The 20659-nt window shown below is 49.3% G+C and overlaps 9 protein-coding genes across 10 annotated transcripts; 3 read left to right on the forward strand and 6 right to left on the reverse strand.

The window, feature by feature from the left end:
- Positions 1–180: 180 nt before the first annotated feature.
- CNBA1360 (hypothetical protein) lies at positions 181–1766 on the reverse strand (the record flags this gene model as incomplete). Of its 2 annotated transcripts, none has more annotated exons than XM_773042.1 (6): positions 181–689; positions 759–909; positions 987–1194; positions 1248–1367; positions 1429–1609; positions 1694–1766. In XM_773042.1, 6 exons carry the CDS (start codon positions 1764–1766, stop codon positions 181–183), a joined length of 1242 nt encoding a protein of 413 aa, XP_778135.1. The 2 variants fall into 2 exon arrangements, with proteins under 2 accessions (XP_778135.1, XP_778136.1); XM_773043.1 differs by having other exon boundaries at positions 1429–1648.
- CNBA1370 (hypothetical protein) lies at positions 1726–3748 on the forward strand (the record flags this gene model as incomplete). The annotated part of the gene is made up of 4 exons (XM_773044.1): positions 1726–1909; positions 1959–2742; positions 2805–3184; positions 3276–3748. The coding sequence occupies 4 exons, from the start codon at positions 1726–1728 to the stop codon at positions 3746–3748; spliced, it is 1821 nt and encodes a 606-aa protein (XP_778137.1).
- Positions 3749–3980: 232 nt separating this feature from the next.
- CNBA1380 (hypothetical protein) lies at positions 3981–5854 on the reverse strand (the record flags this gene model as incomplete). The annotated part of the gene is made up of 8 exons (XM_773045.1): positions 3981–4113; positions 4196–4412; positions 4487–4629; positions 4686–4899; positions 4969–5127; positions 5185–5389; positions 5456–5589; positions 5656–5854. The coding sequence occupies 8 exons, from the start codon at positions 5852–5854 to the stop codon at positions 3981–3983; spliced, it is 1404 nt and encodes a 467-aa protein (XP_778138.1).
- A 296-nt stretch (positions 5855–6150) lies between these two features.
- On the reverse strand, positions 6151–7804 carry CNBA1390 (hypothetical protein; the record flags this gene model as incomplete). Its single annotated transcript, XM_773046.1, has 2 exons — positions 6151–6816; positions 6887–7804. The coding sequence occupies 2 exons, from the start codon at positions 7802–7804 to the stop codon at positions 6151–6153; spliced, it is 1584 nt and encodes a 527-aa protein (XP_778139.1).
- Positions 7805–8475: 671 nt separating this feature from the next.
- CNBA1400 (hypothetical protein) lies at positions 8476–12155 on the reverse strand (the record flags this gene model as incomplete). The annotated part of the gene is made up of 6 exons (XM_773047.1): positions 8476–8690; positions 8741–8878; positions 8921–9028; positions 9100–9458; positions 9610–11226; positions 11311–12155. 6 exons carry the CDS (start codon positions 12153–12155, stop codon positions 8476–8478), a joined length of 3282 nt encoding a protein of 1093 aa, XP_778140.1.
- A 1146-nt stretch (positions 12156–13301) lies between these two features.
- Positions 13302–13750, forward strand: CNBA1410 (hypothetical protein; the record flags this gene model as incomplete). Its single annotated transcript, XM_773048.1, has 4 exons — positions 13302–13322; positions 13373–13387; positions 13468–13576; positions 13647–13750. The coding sequence occupies 4 exons, from the start codon at positions 13302–13304 to the stop codon at positions 13748–13750; spliced, it is 249 nt and encodes an 82-aa protein (XP_778141.1).
- Positions 13751–13871: 121 nt separating this feature from the next.
- Positions 13872–16188, reverse strand: CNBA1420 (hypothetical protein; the record flags this gene model as incomplete). Its single annotated transcript, XM_773049.1, has 8 exons — positions 13872–14248; positions 14305–14489; positions 14543–14568; positions 14618–14791; positions 14849–15153; positions 15213–15217; positions 15286–15320; positions 15373–16188. The coding sequence occupies 8 exons, from the start codon at positions 16186–16188 to the stop codon at positions 13872–13874; spliced, it is 1923 nt and encodes a 640-aa protein (XP_778142.1).
- A 404-nt stretch (positions 16189–16592) lies between these two features.
- CNBA1430 (hypothetical protein) lies at positions 16593–18696 on the forward strand (the record flags this gene model as incomplete). Its single annotated transcript, XM_773050.1, has 4 exons — positions 16593–16828; positions 17234–17851; positions 17932–17960; positions 18008–18696. 4 exons carry the CDS (start codon positions 16593–16595, stop codon positions 18694–18696), a joined length of 1572 nt encoding a protein of 523 aa, XP_778143.1.
- Positions 18697–18829: 133 nt separating this feature from the next.
- On the reverse strand, positions 18830–20227 carry CNBA1440 (hypothetical protein; the record flags this gene model as incomplete). Its single annotated transcript, XM_773051.1, has 8 exons — positions 18830–18854; positions 18915–19157; positions 19214–19283; positions 19332–19471; positions 19526–19751; positions 19813–19913; positions 19966–20077; positions 20140–20227. 8 exons carry the CDS (start codon positions 20225–20227, stop codon positions 18830–18832), a joined length of 1005 nt encoding a protein of 334 aa, XP_778144.1.
- Positions 20228–20659: the final 432 nt, after the last annotated feature.

Consider the following 20659-nt stretch of genomic DNA (forward strand, 5'->3'; position numbering starts at 1 on the left):
AATCAAAAGATCAACTTTGCAGTACATGATGAGATGCATTTAATAGTACAGAAATACAGAAATCACATATGGGTACTCTCCGAGCAAACCGTGAGACGTGGTATCGTTCTCCAGAAACCAAAAAATTATAAAATTATAAAAGTTTTCTGCTTTATCCAAATCTATCCAAACAAACCCTGATTAGAGTATTCTGACTTCAAGCATATCACCATCCTCACAATCCATGTCGCCAACAGTCATATCCTTTCCCATCGTCTCACCATCAAACACCAATTCCATTTTATTCGCATCATCCTTTGGTCTATCGATTTTTTTGCAGTAGAACCGGAGGACAGTGTGTGCTGTCACAGTCTTTGCGACCTTCATCCTCGCCTCTTTACCATCCGCACCCCTGACCACAAGCTTGATCGAATCTTCCGCTACTGCAGGGGAGTCGCTGTTGGCGCGGGCGAGATTTTGGGTGTAAGGATTTGAAGGAGGTTCGACGACAAGGGGTGCGAGGCCGGCGTATAGTTGAGAAGCGCCGACGGATTGGGGTTGAGATTTGGATTTGGAAGCCGCAGAGACCTCAGCATGGGCTTGGGGGATAAGTTGAGGGGATGGTGAGCGATCAAAGTCGAGGTCAAAGTTTTCGATCCGTCTAAGTCGTTCGGCTTCAAGTCGGTCCCAGTAAGACTTTTCGTAACCCTCTGATAGATAAATACCATTTGCAAACGTTAGCGAGGACGATACAGGGTGAAGAGAGAAGAATGACGGACTCATTTCCACAGAGGATCCTCCGAGGATACCAAGTTGTCGTGCTGTATCTCGAGAATAAACTCGTTTCCCTTCATAGATCAAGATGATATCGTCGGGAGCCCTTTGGAGCTTATCGCCCATCACTTCCAAAGCTCTGAACATTGTTTCTTCCTGCATCCCGGAAAGAAAGAAAGTCCCCAAAGTCAGCTCACTGTTTGTGATGTTTTCTGGGAATACACATGACTTACTCGGCGAAGTTTCAAAGTTGTAGGCCGTTCGTACATTCTAACGGCGGCAGCGGGTGCATTAGCTTTCTTAACAGGGTCCAACTCCATCTTGACGACTATATCGACGACTTCTTCCTTTTGCGGTGATGATGCGACTGGAGATATAGCTTGAGGTTCGACATCGTCATCATCTAACAAGTCTAAAGCAGACCCTCCTCCATACATCCGCCTGTCTGTAGGTTAGCATAGGACCAACGGCAGTCAAGAATCCGAAAGACTTGCTGGACTAGTTCTCGAAGTTCTTGATTCTTCTTTTCAGATATGACCGGTGGAGGCGTGAGCTCTACTCTTCTTCTTTCCTTCTTTTTGCCACCTCCGTCCTCTGCAGCAGTGGTCGTGAACCTGTTTCGGGTCAGTCTATTTTCAGTGACAAAGCTCAGCGCTCAAGACATGAAAGACTTGCAAAGAAGTACTCCGTTCCCGATCCCGTGTTTCAGTACTTGCTCGTGCAACACTGCTTCTCTTCCTCTCTCTTCTCTGCTCGTTGGTTTGCCTGGCCCATTCCGGCAGCTTTGACTGGGGCTTTCTTGAATTTAAGCGCTTCTTCTTCTTGCGCCCGCTGCCTTCGGGGTCTTCTTCCGAGTCTGAGGGTGCGGGAGACGGAGAACGAATCGGAGGCGGCGCTGCGAGAAGTGTTCAGCGAGAGTCTCCGCGCAGACGGTACGTACTGGTCGCCCTGAGATTTGGCTTGCGCTTTGAGATGAAGAAGTCTGTTGAGCTGTCCGAGTCCGAGTCTGGCATTGTGCGTGGAGGAAAGAGAGATGAAGAGCGACATATTTTGGCGCGGCTCGAGTTTGCTTCTGCACTGCACGATGCCCCGGCTCCCCCTCCCGCTGCCCCGTCTCACGCTCTACACAGGCGGCAAGGAGTGCTCTCTCTGCGAGGTAGGTCCGCAGCCGGCGAGTAGAGTACAGCGTAGAGTACAGCTCACAGCCACAGGTCGCAAAGCAGCAGCTCGCTCTCCTCAGAAAGACACACCCGTTCGACCTCACACTCTTCAACATCCGCGCACCACCGCAAGGCGTAGACCCGCGCGAGGCAAAAAAGTGGAGGAGACTCTACCAGTACGATATCCCTGTTCTCCACCTGGAGGACAAGCGGGTTCAGAAGCACAGGATCGACAACGGAAAACTCGCAAAGGTGCTCGAGGAATGGAGGGAGCAAAAGCTGAAGGAGCTGGAGGAGACGAGCGAGACGGTCGGGGAAAGCAAGCAGTAGAGCATCATCAAGTCAAGAAGAGGTTTGAAGCCTATCGCTCAGTGTTACGCTTTCCGTCCCTGCAGATTACCCAAGATACTACTCCTACATGCAATCAGATGCCTCCAGACCCACCGTGGCGTACACCTCTCGGCCGAACTTTTTTCCACCTCCCTTCTCCCGTTGGAGAGTATACCCAGCACGAAAGCAACAAGGCAGAAGGGGAGTCTGCAAAAGGCTCCAGCTACACCGATATCCTGAAAAGAACGTTTAAAGACTTTAGCGATGTGTCTATAGGATCCGACGTAGAAATTGTCCATCTGCACCGGCAGTACCCTCCAAAGGCAGCGGCAGCAGCAGAGGAGGAATTGGAAGAAGGGGAACTGGAGCAAGATGACTGGACTGTCGATATCGAGCCAATGAGGGGCTATGTGGAAGACGATTCCAACTCTATCATCTTTGATGACGACGATGATGGCGAACCTCCCAATGAGCCTGCTGATCTACCATCCTTCCATGGGCAAGTCATACATGTCCTTCCCTTTACTCGCAACTCATGACTGACTAGTATAATATATATAGCGAATGCTGGAACTGCCTCCAACAAGGCCACTCTCTAACTCATTGCCCATACCCGCGTAACCACCTCCAGATCAACCACTCTCGAGAACTGTTCTTTTACGCGAGGGACAACCTACCCCCTCCACGGACTGAGCGGTACCTCCACGATTATTTGAACATGCGAGTGACAGTACAGGAGAAAGAACGGCGTTTGGAATTGCTGGGGAAATTCCGGCCGGGGAAAATTGGGAAAGAGTTGGATCGCGCTGCTAGGATGCTGGTCGATGATTCGGATTCGGATGAGATGCTGGTCGATGAGATCCAATGGGATAAGCGCGAATATGAATGGATTCAGAATATCGCCAAATGGGGTTATCCTCCCGGTTGGACAACTGCTTTGAGTATGCCTTTTCTTTCCCCTTTCTTCTCTCCAAACACCTATCACGTATACCGCTCGCATCGTCCGTCACGAGCTGACGGAGAAATATACAGACCCGATAGAATTCCTGAAAGACCGGATATCTTCACTTGAGGCATACGATACGGCTCACAGGCTTACACCCGAACCTGGAGAAGAGCTTGTCATTTTTGGTGCTGATGATGATGAGGATGATGAAGGATCAAGTATGCGTGATGTCACGCTTGGCAATGCCGACGAGCGGGAAAAAAGTAAAGAAGAAGGGGACGATGGGAGTGAGATGAGCATTATCTCTGATTCCCCTTCCCCCTCTTCCTTGCCTCTGTCGCCAGCATCATCCCGCCCGCCCCCAACTCCATCAGATATTCCGCCTCCGCCGTCCCCACCCCCTGACTTACCGCCTCCGCCCCCACCACCTCCATGTGATCTACCACCGCCTCCTCCTCCTAATCGATGGGCAGATTACCACACAGACATGTTTGCCTCTTCCCGACTTGTGGTTTATGATGAAACTCGACCATTCGTCCTTGGGACATACGCCCGTTAGGAACCCTTTCCTTTTCATAAAACCAACTTTGACCGTAAACTCATGGTCTTCTTGCTATCACATCTTAACTAGACACAGTGTAAAAGGGCCTGAGGCACAAAACAATAGCATAACGACATGTACAACCTTTGCCATCTTGTCATTCTATCCTCTTCTTTTTGTGTGCCCAACTGTAACTTCAGCCCCTTTTTTGACGGCGGCTTCTAATGTATACTATTCGCTACATAACTCTTTAAGGAATAGAAGAGTGTTCCCCGGGAGGAGTCTTGGTCTCCTGACCTTCCTGACCTTGAAGTTCGGTGACACCGTGCTTCTTGGAAGTGTGGTCATGAGTTTCGCGCTTGACGAGCATCCTTGTCCAAGCACTATTTCACAAACACAATAACGACTACTCATCAGCCACTACTATTCTTTGTTTCCTCTATTCTCTTGAGAACATATACTTACCGCTCATACTGGACAGCTGGCGCAACAGCCACACCAAGTTCTACAGCAGCATCAAGCGGCCAATCCAAATTCCTCAACAACTGTCTACCAATTAAGATGACATCCGCCTTTCCTTGCTCCAAAATATCATTGGCCTGCTCAGCGTCGGTGATGATACCCACACTACCGATCAAGAGGTCGGGATACGTCTTCTTGAGATGCGCGGCAAATGGGAGTTCTGTTTTTTTTTTAAAGATCGAAAATGATTTAGCTGTTGACGGCTAGTCGGGAGACACATGAGGGACAACCTACGGTAAGAAGGACCGGGGGCGATCTTTTGACGGAGGTCGTTACCACCAGAAGAAACGTCCACAAGGTCAACACCAAGCTCAGCAAGCTTTCCAACAAAAGCGGTAGTTTGCTCGATACCCCTGATCATCATTTCTCTTGTCAGCCTTATCATTGATTCATAATCCTTAAAGAGGCGACAAGAGACTGGGAGAGGACATACCACCAGACCCATTCGCCATTAGCGTTCTTCTCTTTACCGAGAGACTCCTCGAGCCAGTCGGTAGCACTAAGCCTGTAGAATAGGGGCTTATCCCATTTCTGACGGACAATTTCGGCAATCTCCAAGGGCAGTCGGAGACGGTTCTCAAGAGAGCCACCGTACTTGTCCGTTCGCTTGTTGGAGATGGGGTCGACAAACTCGTGAAGGAAGTAGCCTGGGTAATAAAGTTAGTACATTAGAGCGGAGAAGGTATATGGGACGAGTAGAAAAAAGTGGCACATACCGTGCGCACCGTGAATCTCGATAAAGTCGAAACCAATCTTGCTGCACCTTTCGACGGTGTCGGCGTAGGCCTTTTTCAAGCTTTCGAGATACTCGATGCTAGCCTCAATAGGGTCCGGGTAATCGCCTTCAAGGAAAGAGATCTCCGAAGGGGCAACGACTGTGCGCAAGTTAGCCCAGGCAGCGTCAACCATAAAAAAAAAGACTAGATACACACCCTTGCTAGGCCAACCACCGTTCTCTTCCGGGACTACAGAGCCCTTGGAATGTCCCTTCTCGTTCGCCTCCCTTTCATTCCAAGGCGCAGGGGTTGAAGCCTTTCGACCAGCATGAGCAATTTGGATCCCAATAATACCCTTGTTGGCGTGGATGTACTTGACGATACGTTGAAGCTCGGCAATTTGAGAGTCATCCCAGAGACCCTACATCGACGTAAAATGTCAGCATCGCGCAGTTTGATTTCTTCTTCAGACGAGATGCCATTTTACCATGTCTTCAGGAGAGATCCGACCTTCGGGAACGACGGCAGTAGCCTCTACCATGATACTACCCCATCCTCGCAAAGCCATGCTACCGAGATGGACAAAGTGATGGTCGGTCGCACGTCCTTGATCCGAAGAGTCTACTCTCATACGTCGGTCAGTTCTCTTTCGACTAGACCGTACACTGACTGCCTGGCAATACTTACACATGCACATGGGTGCGACAAAGGCTCGATTGTGGAAGGTGACGCCACGGATAGTGATGGGCTGGAAGAGCTTGGGAGGGTTCTTGTTCTGCTTGTACACATTGTCATCGAGGAGAGAACCGATGGGCTGTGGTTGCTCTGGGAGGAAGGTGGGGTAGCCCTGGACCTTTCTGGCGGGGTATGGGAAGACGTTGGACATGGCGAATGTGAGTTTTCATGTAGATAAAGGTGAGCTGGTTTGTTGTTCTTATTTTTATATCTGCAGCCGTCCCGACGATGGCGGTATCGGCGGCTTCTTTGCTCAGTAAGCAAAGTGGAGGCGGCTCATGATGACATAAGTAATAAACTGGAGATGTGCCTGGGCAAAGTACTACAGCGACTTTCGCCACGGCAAAACTTTAGAACTGCCGCTTGGTTATATTACATGCTACAAGCCATTCGCAAACTACAGCACGTATCACAAGTCACACTACTTGGTCCTCCCATCTTTATGCGCTACGGCATTCGAGGACAGAGTAATTCCTTCCCATACTTCCATGCTTCCTTAAGGTCACTCATCGTCGCCCTAGGCAAATCTTCGTGCCCAATACTTGTATCACGAGCATCAAATAAGCGGTTCCCATTACTGATGAACCTCTGTTTGCGCTTCCTAGACAATTCCCTCCATTTCATATCACCGTTTCTATCCTCATCTTCCGCCTTGTCCACCTCCACTTCCAGAGCTTGGCACCACAAGGCCACAACCAGACCCTCTGCATCCGCCTCACATACTTCAACAAGCATCATGGCCACATCCCAAAAGGTTTCCAAAAGGTAAAAATCGGCAGTATGTATGAAAAGCCATACGGCGTCTAGCAGACCGAGGTTGTCGTGTACGATTTGCGTATAGTTGTTGGATCTGTCATTCCGAGGAAGGTTGGACCTAAAGTCCCGAAGAATGATAATGACACCCCGGAAAAAGGCCTTATACAAGTACTCGTCCAGCTCGACCTCGGCAGTTGGAGGGGGTAAACCGACAATCTCGAACAATCGGCAGCAGTGATCAAGAACACCCAATGACTCCCCGCATAGCATCTGCTCGTCGACAAACTTTGCAGAGATATTGACGAACGTCTCAGAAATGCGTGATTTTGTCTTTTTGTCGAGAAGTGTTTCAAGGAACTGATTAGAACCGAAAAGGCCCCATCAGCATTTACCCAGGCAAAGTCTGTCTGTAATGGAGCCTACTCACACCCAATGTCATTGTCAGTGATGTGCGAAATATGAGGTTTTTCATCGGGGGGGTTTTTACTTCACCATCAGTTTTGTTGTCAAGAGTCTTTGAATTTGGCGCATCGACCTTGTCATTTTCATTTTCCTCCACATCATCCCACTCTGGTGCACTGGCTGCGACTGGCCTAGGTTGTAAAGGCGCTCCAGCATAATACTCAATATGCTCTCCTCTCTGGGAAGACCAACTCGATGCAGCCGGACTGTTTATAACATTCAAACTCCCCATAAATGGATCTATTGTCCCATGGGAGACAGAATTTGAAGCTTCTCTTCCCATAGGACCAGGTCGAACGATGGATCTCTGTGCGAGAGGAGATGAGGGGGCGGAACCTCCAGATTGGTCCGGATAATGTCTCCGGTGTGGTGAGCTGGGCATTTGTGCACTGGGACTCTGGATGATAGCTATACTAGACTCGGCGTAAGGCGCAAATGGGGGATCAAGAGAATCAATAAAACTGTCTTCTTCGTCCGACAGATCCGAGCCGGGAGAATGAGGCCTATGGTCAGCGGGATTGTAGTCTCTGGATGTACGGCGCTGAGGACTCGGAGTTGAAGGCCGTGAGGGCGAGTAAGAGGCCAGAGCGTCGAAAGAAGAGGCCAAAGGAAATTGTCTTTCCGGACCTTGACTTGTCGAAAATTCGACGTGAAGTGGTAAATCGTCCTCATCGTCGTCGAAGTCGAGGTGCAGTGATTCAGCAACTAAAGTTGAGATGTGACGGACCGGAGAAATCTGAGAACCAAGTGGTGGGGGTGAGCGAGGCCGGTTACGAGGAGAGTGGGATCGGGGCGGGGTATGAGGCGAGGTACGGCTCGCGATCGGCAAAGAGCTAAATTGAACGGTAGGCGTGCGAGATCGGTCAGGTAGTGGTTCGTCCATGTTACTTTACGAGGTGAGTTGCAGAGTTCCTGACTGTAGCTGAGTGTCCGGGCCAAGTTGGCCTTTGGAGCATGGCTTATGAAAGAATGAAGAGAAAGAGCTACTTTTGAGGAAGATGGCATGTGTCAACAACAACAAAAGCAAGTGCCAGATGATTCGCACCAGCAGAGAATCTAGTACTAGTGAACGTTGGATGACAGGAGATCCGTGCGTCAAAAAAACGGTCGCGTCGGTTTTACCGCCAACTCTGTCGTCCTTTTCTGGGATAGAAGTCAATCAGCACTTGAGTCCTTCATCCGCGTATTCCAGCAAGATAAAGGGACTCTGTACCTTCGCAAGTCCATCTACCAATAACCCAGAGTCATTAGCACATGAACGTGAAAGAAGATGGTGGTCCGCAACGTAGGGAACGAAGAATGAGCTCAGTTCACCCCATTCATATCTAGTGTTAATTATACGCGCATATGCATGATGACGCCAAAAAAGAACGTCGATTCGTTCTAATCAAAAAGCAGCTTTTTGGTACATAGAGTCTTGTTATTGGTACAGTAAATCTAGATAAACAAAAGCTAAAGATCACAACGTCTTGTATCCTGGCGACCATACGAATGGCAAGAAAGGAAATGTCCAATTTTATTCTCAATCCACAGCGCGCTATGACTCTCGGGCGATTAATCCTCTTCACTCGTTTCACTCTTCTTCGACCGCTTTTTGCCGCTCCCACTGCCACTACCACTTGCTGTTGAACTTTGCCGTCTGCCGCTACCTTCGGGAGTAGACTTGATGCCCTTGTACGTCTTGTATTGAGACTCAGACATAGGTGAGCCATCAAAATTGGTAGGTAATGGGTGTGTGATAGCACATTCTTGACCTTGTTCAGATTTATCTGAGGAACGTCAGTACACTCGCATCCCTTTTTGGCTTGAGTCGGCTCACGATGTCGGGTCAAAGCGTCAAGACGAGCAAACTTCTTTCCACATCCTTCACATTCAAATAGTCGCAAACCCTCATGCAGAAGCATGTGTCGTTTACAATCATGTTGTCTGGCGAAACCGACGATAGCTAGACAAGATGCTGTTAATGAGAAATTGTACACGAAAGACCAACAAAATATACCTTTGGGGCAACCTTCGTAAAGACACTTAAACGGCCGTTCATCGTTGTGCGATCTCAGATGTCCCTTGAGATTAAAATGCCTTGTAAACGTACTTCCGCATCCAGGCACTGGTTCCGTGACATCAGCGCTTATCTTTTTACGACAGAAAAAGGCCCAATCATGGAACAGGGTGACTCACCCGGACATTTGAAGATCCCACTATTCGTCCTTCGACTCGTGCTGGCCACTTCTGTCGCTACACTGGTGACCTTCATCTTTGCCACTCGTGCTGGCGCCTGCTGCTCTTCATACAGTCCAGAAACTTGAAGTGGCGTAGCTGGTGCGATGATTGGATGACCAGGGTACATACTGTCTGGCATGTCCATGCGTGGTGAATGGTGAGAGAAGGATGAGCCTTGAGAAGATATAGATAAAGCGGGTGATGCGGAGCGTATTGAAGATGTTGATGAATGCCGAGAGTGGGACATTGCATGACCTCGATTGGAGGGGGGAAGCAATGAACCATCGTCGCCTGTAATACTTTGCAAGAACTCGGCGCTATGTGAACAAAAAGATAAAGATTACACAGCCTCAGCACAGCCCTTTTCAAGATAAAGCAAGATACACGATCTACTCCCCTGAAATCGCTTTGTGGCAATTTCCAGGAACTGATTGGAATCAAGGTACACAACGAAGGAAAGATACTCACGTTGAGCCACCCGCTCCCACTCCCCACCCTGTACCACCTCTTCCAAAATCTTCGCTCCTCGCAGCTCGCCTATGTCCCATATTCACGCCCCTAATTTGACCAACCGATTTACCCATGAATGGCGAACTAAACTCCATACCGTATCCAGGTGTTCCTGCCCCCATAGCAGGGTGTTCCCCACCGCCAAATGAGCGACGGCGAACGGTTGCATGAGACAGAGTGGGAGTAAGGAAATGTTGCTGTGCGGGTCCGGCTGTCGCGGGGTGACCAACCAGGCCCGGTCCAGGAACCTGACCGAATGCAGTCTGTGACCATGGGGCTGATACAGTACCGGACATTTCAGGAGTTGCATGAGGATATAACCCCATCGATTGATAGAATGCCATAGATGTCGGTGAGAACTCGCCAGGTTCATACTTGGGAGGAGCTACGTTCGTGTTCAGAGAGAAGCGAGCGCGTTGAGCCTCTATTTGAGTGAGCTGATGCAATTGGTCGGGATCGAGTCTAGGCAACTGTCCAGTCTGCTGCTGCATGAGCAGCTGCTGATACACCGCTTCATTGCTCTCCCTTCCTGGCAATAATCTCGGATCAAGCGTAGGCTGGCTGCTGAGCTCGCCTCCTCCCAGGCCGGCCTTCCATGCGCTCACAGTATTGCGCCATTGCTCTGAGACATCAACATATCCAGGCTGCATCTCAACATTCGAAGGGGGCGGTTGAGCATTACCTGCGCCGATGAACGCGAGGAACGCTTGTCGATCAAATGAATCAGCCGTAGGAGATGGTATGATGGAATCAGATTTGGCTCGTGGGCGGCTCGGTCCTGCTATTCGCAAGGTATCGCTAGCCCAGCCTTGTTGTTCGTATGACTGCATCTGCGCCGCAAAATCCATGCCTTGCATTTCTACATCCTGATTGATCTGATCTGAAGATGATGTCCGTGGTAAAGGGTGCGATTGTGGAGGTGGAACGTTGAAACCGTCTTGCTGCTGATCCTGTTGACTCTCTCCTTGTCCTTGCGGTCCTTGTCTCTGAGCACCTCCAGCCCGACGAAGAGCAGCATCAAATAAGCCTCTGCCTTCCTTCAATCCACTTATCGGTGTACTGGGCTGGATACAGATCATCGGTCCATCTGCATTGGGTGCAATAGGGCTGATACCCGCCATGCCAGTCAAATGTTCTAATGCTGGATTTGACGGCGGAAATAATCCTCCAGCGCCATTATTAGCATGTCTTGTGTGCGACTGATTCAATCCTTTGGAGTGATTGTTTGATGTGGATTGAGTCACAATACTGGGGAGAACAGGAGAATTGGGAATGATGAGAGCTGGAGGCGATTGCGGTTTGTTGAAAAATGGAGAGTTAGGGTTGGTACGTGGTGAAGAGGATGCACGAGGATAAGTGGGCTGCCCCATGCTTGGAGGTGAAACGACATGATTGGGCGCTTCTGTTTGAGATGCCTGTTGAGGTGGAAACGGGCTTGGCGATCGTGAAGCAGGAAAAGATTCTGTCCGCACATGGTTACCTGTCGAAGTCGGGACTGTATTGGACTGTGATTGTTGAGGAAAAGGTGAAGTTGTTCTCGAAGGATACTGCGAAGGGTGGGAGGTGTTCGATATTCTAAAAACGTAAAACATGTTAGTATATCACATGTTGCAGGGTATCCTTGGACAGGGTCAAACGATCTTTTCAAGAGATACTTACACTCTTTGTAATTCGTTTTCAAAGGGACTTTCATCCCCCATCGTCAACATATCCTCCATCCCATTTGATTGAGCCTCTCCTTGAGCATACTGCTGCTGTTGCTCCACTCCAATGAACTCTTGTCCCCATTCTCCTTGCTGTTGCTGCTGTTGTTGTTGTGGCCGGCCCTCACTTGCAGCGTCATGACTAAGATACGGAGAAACTTGATTAGAGAGCATTGTGTCATTCATTGAACTTGCTGTTCCAGGCGGCAAATAATCCATTCCGGTCGAGCCTGCGCCGGGTCCAGAGGACTGGAAAGAACTATATTGCGGCTGTTGAACGCTGGCATAGTGGACTGATTGTTCAGATATCCTGCCTTCTCCCCATGATGGCTGTTGTGAAGGTCGCTGAGGCTGATTACGAATTATTTGTTCTGGCCCAAACATGATGTCGCCTATAGGTGAAGAGTATCCATTACGGCCCAATCCGTTTCTCTCACCTCGCTTCGGTGCTGTCGCGATGAGCGTCGAATCTTCTTGTGGATTGAACGGCAGAGACTCCTTTCTCAATGACTCTTGTCTTCTTCCGTTGATCACACCGTAACCATCCGCAAGTCCAGACATCATATCTAAATATCGCTTATTACTGCTGTCCTTGCTTGGATCTCTCTGCTGCTTTCGAGTTTGCTCTGACAAGGATTGCGGTTCGTCGACAAGAGGAGCGTCCGAGTTGAACTGCTGGTGTTGCTGCAGTGCTGAGTAGGTGTAGTTGGCAAAGGAGGATGTGGATGTGGAGGAGGAGCGACGGACTGGTTGCTGGGCGAAGATGGCGTCGAAGGATGGGGGTGAGGCTGGATCTGCCATTTTTTTGGTGGATTATAGGGGCGACTGATAGAGTTAAGTGCGCCAGTCAAGGAGACGGCAACGGGCAGTTCCGACGGCTGTGCAAGATAACGGAGAAGTGGACGCTAGGAATGGCAGGGTGAATATAATGTATAGGGAGTGGATGCACAGGAATTACCTACTAGATATCTATCCGTTAATTGCTGGGTGTTGTTTATTAGAGTTGATTTATTATTGCGGGCTTCGTAGTGGTGGTGGGGGGTGGTGGGCGGAGGGGAGCGATCGGGACAGCCAACAAGCCGGCAAGGAACCACTGCCACGCGGTCAAGTCACGGGGAAAGTCCGAAAGTAGTGGAGAAATAATGGGCACACGGTGCGGGAGGCGGTGAAGGTGATGCAGCTCTGATGCCTTTGCGAGCGATGGAAAAAGGAGACAAAAAGGGAGACCAGTTCCTCAGTGGCGATGCCATTAAGCGGGAAGCGGCAGTCGCCGGTAGGTATCCCGCTGTATTTATCGCCGGCCATTCGTCATCACCGAAAACCGAAAAGGCACGAGCTTCCTCTCTTCAGCCTCCTCTGGGCAAAGGCGGGCATGCATGCCAGTACTACCCCTTCGGGTGAATCATCTTCCTTTTTCATCTGTGTTCTCCGGTCGTCTTAACCCCTTTTCCTTTCTCTTTTTTTACTTCCTTCTTCACGTTTGCATCACCTTCTTCTTCTCGCGCGTTGCGCCTTGGCTAAATGCGTGGCGGGGGCTTGAGGCAAAAGATCTCACATGACCGAGTTCTACGTTTGTAATCGGTCGGAATCCCGCTCTTTTGTCGCGAATTTTCTAATGCTTTTTACCTCCGCCCTAATAGAAACTATAACTAGAAAGCAATTCCTAATTCGCCTGCTAATAGAATTAATCAAATCCTATGATAAGAAATGATTTGTCGGGAATAGGTCGGGCGAAGACCAACAGCCAGAATGGGGATTTACAAATTCGCTCGCCGGAATACAAATCATTTTCAAAGTCCACGCACTAAAAAGCAAAATCGGGTACATAATTATGCATGCATATGATGCAGCAGTTTGACCGGAATAACGAACCAAGCTCATACTTCGTTGTTGTCCTTTGTCTTCTTTCTTTCTCCCCAAACCTCCCACCTAGCATAGCTTTACAAAATGAACACTGCTGGCTCAGTTGTGAGTGTCACGATCAGCACAACTGGTTCGGAAACTGACATGGACTCCAGGCTTACGGCTGGGGTGTAAGTCGGCAACTCTCCACCTTCACCCACACAAACCGACTTTTTTGGTCCCAGGATTAATACTAATAATCAAGCAATAGGCCCTCATCGTCGCTGCCGGTGTCAGCTTCTATTACGCCAAGAAGGAGATTGACGCTCGTCGCAAGGAGGCTCAGATCAAGGGTACTAGGCCTATGGAAAAGCTCTCTTGTGCGTTACCCAAACCGAAGCCTTCACATGGTTCCATGCTAATGTAATGATGTGTTTGTCGCGTATATAGGGGAAGAGCGAATCGCTAGGGAGCAACAGCAGGGCGTGCAACCATCTTCCATCACTGACCAACTAAAACAAGCATCAGCCAACAAGCCGTCAGGAGGGACTTAGCGTGGCCCATGCCACATGCTCGAAAGATCGGACCGGCGATTGTACACTATTTATGCTATTCATACATGATCTGCAGTGAGATGATCGTCATTCTCTATCAAAAATTACCATTACTTTGTCATTACACCAACATCTCTTCCTCCGTTTCTTCTCTACTCTCCGTAAACTCGCCATTGCCTCCATCTTGTCCATCTGATTTTCCCTCGGCCACTTCTTTGGCCTTTTCTACCTCTTCTCCAAGCGCTTCGACTTTATCTGAAGCTTCTTGCGCTTTCCTTGCTGCCTCCTCGGCCGCTTCCTTTGCTTTTTCCTCAGCGTCTTGTGCGCTTTTGTCGGCCTGCTCGGATGTTTCGTTGGCCTGCTGCTCTGCTTCCTTTGCTTTTCTCTCCGCCTCCTCAGCTTCCTCCTTTGCCTTCTTCTCAGCTTCCTCAGCTTCTTTCTTGAGCTTCTTCAACCTTTCGAATTCCTGGACGCCGGGATCGGCACCTCGCCATCGGCCTGCCGAGGCAAATTATCAGTGATGGGAGAGTCAAAGCAGGTCAGGTTGCACGTACCAAAGAAGCCATGCCAGCTTGCTGCCCAATTGCGTTGCTGCTCGTCTCCGAACGGGCTCACACTCGAAAAGGATCCAGCGGGCAAGATCAAGACATCACCAACCCGCAGAGGGTCCTTTTTATGTATGAGATCGTCTGGCTTGAAGCCGTATCGAGAGATTAGATATCGGTAAACACAGTCAGAGCTAGATACCGGACGTTATCGGGGTGCAGTCTCGAGAGAATGTTATAGACTTACAAGACTCCTGGGCCAGTCCACTCGAGCTATGATCAAAATCAGCATGCATCAGGCCCTACTGCCCACGATACTCACAGCCGTCTCAGGAATGAACTCTTCACCATTCTTCTTCGCCTCCTTCTCCTTCCTCGCCATCTCTTCCGACTTGCGTAGAGTCCTTCCGAGAGCATCAAGGAACACTGGGTGACCAGGACGTGCCATGAAAGTCCATTGGGTGATCTGGACAGCTCGGCTCAGGCCGACTTCTCGCTTTGGCCCAACATAAGCACGACTGCGCCAACCGACTTTATCATTGCCCCTACTTACCCAGTTGTGCCAGCCAAAGTCTATAGCATCCGATTCCACGCTGACCACCAAAGAAGGCTGACCGAGCTCGGCTCCATCATCTACTAATGGTCCGTCGTAAATGGTGGATTTGCCAGTCGAGACATCTACGTCGAGCTCTTCATCGATAGTACCAGCATCGTCAGGAGAGAAGGAGGAGAGGGGGTGGGAGGAAGGGAGATGAGGAGAGGTGGATATGGAGAGGATACGGGAGAGGTGGGTGAGAAGGGGGGAGGTGTGGTGGTTGTATGGGTGACCCCATTGGTCAGCGTGAATGATGGGCGCGGCTAGGGGAAAGGACGTCAGTGCATAATGTCTCAGGCTAAAACGCGATCGAAAGGCATACTGTCGCTATAAGACACGACACGTCAGCATGTTTCAAGGCCTGGTGCCTCAGAGATCTGGACTTCCTGACTCACCTGTCAGTGTAGATACCCCCTTCCACCAGCATCGCCTGCGCCCGTAGTTAATGCCTGTGCTTAATTACGAGCTAGCGCATCGCTCACCATGTATCGGAACACATCCGTCTTGAGCACCTGCCTCGGGAGATTCTTCCAAATCTTCTCAGCCTTGGTTCCGCCAAACATTCCCCTCACCCAGTTTTTCAAAGCATTGTCATCGTAGTACTTGATTTCCCACTCTGGCATTATTTCTTTCCACCTTTGGAACTGCCACGGTAAATCATCCACAGACTTCTCTGTTGTCATGACCTGGTTTGGTCTGGGAGGTAAGGGCGCGATCGGTGGCCTCAGCGATAGCCTCGAGAGGACGATCGGGAGAAAAGAGGGCGGCGGATTCGGGGGTGGTGTACCTGGGGGCAAAAGGTACTCTTTATAAGTCTCCAGGAGTTCAGCTGTGTATGCGGATAAGGAAATGTTTCCAATCTTGAGACCATACTCTTCGTAATCATGTTTGGCGTCATAACCTTGTTGAAGTTCTTCGATATGAGCGAGCATATACCTCTCAATTCCGCGGACAGGGACAACGTCCGGCAGTTGTCCCTCCCATGCAAACCCCTCACCCGAGGGCACATCCTCATCGACCTCTTCGCTATCTCCCCAGCCAATCCATTCTTTCATTTTACCAACATTACCTTTGTTTGCCGGTATCTTTGACTGCGAAGTTGCAGCACTCTCGTCGCTCGCATTTGTTCCCGGCCAAAAGCAATGTGTGGCGGGGGACGTGTAATCGTATATCGAAGATCTAGGGAGGGTCGATGAGGATGACGAGGAGCGTTCGAAGAGGAGAAAAGTCGAGCCTAGGAGAAATAGGAGGAGAAGGGGCGAATAACGGGTATAGCGAGATGAGAGAAGGGACAACATTTCGCCGCGAACGCTAGTGTAATCGTCCCAGTGGAGCGACTTGAGAGAAAATAAGTGCCGTTCCCAATAACCTATGTGGGTGACGGTTTTTGTTGCGATTCCCAAGAAATGCAAAGCGAGGACACGGAAAGCAGAGGAATGAAAAAATGACCGACGAAATCGATATGCGTGTGAGGCATGCCGCCGTTCGGGCACACAGCAACAACAAAAAGGTGGAGGCCCAACTTCAGGGAATCCGTAGTCGCGTTTCACGATGCGAGCTATTTCAGCCTCAAAACCCGGATTCTAGCCCAAATTATCACATTTGTTGCTCCGGATCGCCAGAGCTCCATTGAGCCATCAGAACGGCCCATTGAAACTTCCACTGAACATCTCGGACACTTTCAAAAACAACATCTACAGAAATGCCTGCACCACCGACCCAAAACCTCGCATCTGGCCCTCCTCGGGCACCTCGAAAGGGTCCAAACCCTTTCCTCATCATGGGCCTCGTGGTTCTCAGCTCTCTTGCCTTTTTCTCCGTTAATGAGAAAAGACAAAGCGAGTTCAAAGCGAAGGGTCAGAAACCTGTCCAACGCACGACAAGTCCTTGGATGCGCTCGGGAACGGAGGGCGAGAAGATTGATTTGCCGTCAAGACGGTCAGTTGAATAGCAGTCGAAAAGGAAAGGGAGATGGCAAGAAGATCACCATGGTAAGATCAGAAAGGACGTGGGGTTAACTCTGATCTGACGAAGAATGGATAGTATCACCAATATCACCTACATTGCATTGAGTATGAGACATTTTGACAGACGTCCTATGGGTCTCAAAGATGTACGACATAATTACTGAAAGGATTGTCGTAATCGCAGAAGGCCATCCACATGAAAGGATTGAACACAGCGTTGGTACTCTTACAACAAGAGCACAAAGGTCACCATTGTTGAGCTTCTCTCATTATGATCTATATCTCGTGTCTTCGCAACTTGTTTCTTTCTGCTCTGGCATCCAGAAACCTATTTTTTTATCACCTGTAAGCCTTCATTCCAACATACTTGGTTTAGTTTCGTCGCACTACAGCATCCTGTTCTACACATTATGACCCGCAATTCTCTTCCCCATATCCAAACCCGGCCGGATGTTATTTCAGCGGCGCCCAATGCGCCCCATGACACCCATAAGAAGGAGGCTTCATCCGATAGCTCCAACCGCGGAGGCCCTTCTGTCGACGCAAATATCGGTCGCAACAAGCAGGCTGCTCGACAGTATAGCGGAGTCTTCTCACCTCTTGGTACTACGTTCGGCCTTGAGACGCCTCAGTTGGCTACTCCAGAAGTGACTTCACCTGATACATCTATGATTGCCGTCCACGGCTCCGTGCTTGGTTCACCTTTCCCTCCTGAAATGGGTAGGGGCAAGCACGGTCGTTGCCCTTTCTCTGACTGGGAATGTTTTGTCGTTACCCAGCAAAAGCAAGTCGGCATTGTTAATGCAGGTTCTACAAATCCTGCTGATACCATCTCGGATCACGATGCTGAGGTTGAAGTGTCTGAAGCAGCCAAGGACTCTTCCCCGGTACACAATGACAGGATCATCGCCATCGATTTCGATGATGTCTGCACTCAAAACATGCTTGCTATGATCACAGAGCACAATACCGAATATGGAACCGATCTGACCTTGTGAGTACTTTCCTTTGATATCCGTGATGTCCGAGCTGATGTCATTTAGAGATGATCTCGAAACCTATGTCTTCTGGCAGAACCGTGGCTGGGGATCTCCTGCTGGCATGTGACTCCTTTCTGCACGCCTAGGCTTGTGCTGAATGATCTTTATAGACGTTGCCCGCAAAGTCAAGATCCTTAACCAACTCCTCCCAAAAACAGCACCCATTCCAGGTTTCGCCGCAGCTCTTCGCACTCTCCACTCATTCGGACATCCCATCCACATCGTCACATCCCGTCCGGAATCCGATCGTGAAGCTGTTGCAGAATGGCTAGAGCAAGAGGGCATCACTATCGGTTTTGGTCCTGAAGATGTGATCGCTGCTGCATGGTTTACAGGGACATATTCCAGTGCCTATCCTGAAATTGGGGAAAAGGGCGATACGGAAAGCGCAATCGAGAGGGAGAATGTGCTGAACGATAAATTAAAAGACATCTGGAAGGAAGGTGTGGGTAAAGGGAAGGGTGGCCTGGGAAAGCTTAAAGTTCTCCGCCGCATCAACGCAGCTCTCTTCATCGACGATCACCACGGGAACCTCGAACCAATAGTCAAGGCCGAACCGCCGATCCCTTGCCTCTTATTTGGCGCCTATGGCTGGAATCGTTCGCGTAGTGGTCTGACATCTCCTGTTGAGCTCATGGACTATGATGAGCGAATGTCCAGAGGACTGGCCTTCCCATTTGAGGAGATCATAACAGGCAAGGACCATGGACTTCATAGGACAAAGACCTGGAGCGATGTTATCAAGTGGGTCAAAGAGTGGGATAGGGAGGCTATGGATGTTGTATGCTACGATACTTGATTAAATAGCAATACAATACTACTGTTCTCATCTCAGATCCACCCTGTTAGATGTATTGGAATAACCAGGAATATTGTCCGCATGTGTTAAGGGGATAGAGCAAACTGTAGTAGTATTACTCGAGTAAAAGTCTTTATCCTCGTTGCCAGAACCAAGTGCTGATAGGTGGGGCAGGCGCGTCAGCTTTTTGGCCTCAACCATTACATCATAAAGCTTACTTCTTTCCACTGAATCCCAAACTCGATAATCTGTCAACCTCTTCATCGGTAAGCTTGAAAGTCACAGCTTTGGCATTTTGCTCCGCCTGACTCTTATTCCTTGCACCACCCAAAGGTATAGCGCCCTTACACATGACCCAATTCAAAGCGACTGCTGAATGCGTTACCTCGTACTTGTTGGCCAAAGTACCCAGTTCAGAAATGAGGGGTTCAAGTTGTTCCCAGCTATATTGGGAGCTGAACCTGTCAATTAGGTCAGTTTACGGACACTGTAGCCATCTGGCATAATTAAGGCATACCTTCGTCCAGGAGGAATAGGGTTAGAAGCATTATATTTGCCCGTCAGGCGTCCCATTGCCAACGGGGAATCTGAAACAATTGGCTCATACGTACTTGATGATGGAAACCAAAACTTACAAGCCAAACAGGCGATGCCCCTCTTTTTCATCTCTTCCAGAAGCCTATTCTCTTCAGGTAGTTGGCGGAGAAGGCTGAATTCAATCTGATTGGAAGCAATTTTGACCCCATGCTTCTCCAACAAATCGCTCATCTTGATGCTGCACTTCATTGGCACCTGTCTGCATTATGAGGTTTTTTTTTGAACGACTCACAGCTCATCCTTGCTGAAGTTAGAAACCCCGATAGCTTTGGCTAGACCCAGCTTGACACATTGAGCCAATCCTGCTGCTATTTTCTCATGGGAATTTAGAGAGATAGAGGAGTGCAACTGATATAGGGGGACTGAATCAAGTCCCAATCTCTCTAAAGAGGCCTTTAGATGCTCTACGACTGGAGGATTGAAGAGGAAAAAGCCATTTCTGGTGGGGAAAGGGAGGACTGCAAGTACAAAAGGTATTAGCTAAAGGTTCTGGCGCATTGATGATGGCAATAGACGTACATTTGGTCGTAATGTAGAGCCTGGCTTTATTTTCTTCAGACGTTCCTTCTTTGATAAGACGACCAATGATCCTTTCGGATTCACCATTACCATAGGCCTCACTAACGGATGAATCAACCTTCATATTGCTGATCAAGTAGTTGATGCACTAACGCAGTGTCAAAGAAGGTCAATCCAGCCTTCACAGAAGCACTCCATGCCTCCTTAATATTCTCGAAGTCTTTGGATTCATAGCCCCAGGTTTTATCCCCCCAAGACCAAGTACCTAGGGATATAGTCGATCACCTCTGCAAACTAGCTCAATATTACGGAGGTGTAAATACTCACCGATGGCCATAGGCGGTACTTGGGCTCCCGCAATGGTCGCCTGTTTAAAGAGAAGACTGGTAGCGGCGGTGGTCGTAGCGGTCGCCATTATGATTTACCAATGAAAATATCTGCTCATTCAGTGCCTGTTGTAGAGTAATTGAAGCTGTGGATATCTGATGGAGCTGCTGCTTTATCTATTTCAGCAGATACTACCATTCGTAACGGACGGAGATGCATGACGGCGGAAGGAGGTGGAGAGATAAGGCGGAGATAGGTTTTATGCCCGTTAAAGAGTGCATGGAAAACTAGCTCCAGACTCCGAGGCTTCCCGCTGGCCGCAGACTTATCTCTGTTCCTCAGTTTCTTATCAGTCTGTGCCTGTACCTACTACCAACGCCAAAGCTTACAGCAGAAAATAGAGGGGCTTTAAATTTCGAACATGAGGATGCAACGACGAGGGGAACACGACTATAGTAAGATAATGGGACAGTTTGTGGGCATATTGATATGTACAACAAAGGTATATAATGATATGGGT

This window comes from Cryptococcus neoformans, chromosome 1 (assembly GCF_000149385.1).
Source record: "Cryptococcus neoformans var. neoformans B-3501A chromosome 1, whole genome shotgun sequence".
Lineage (NCBI taxonomy): Eukaryota > Fungi > Basidiomycota > Tremellomycetes > Tremellales > Cryptococcaceae > Cryptococcus > Cryptococcus deneoformans.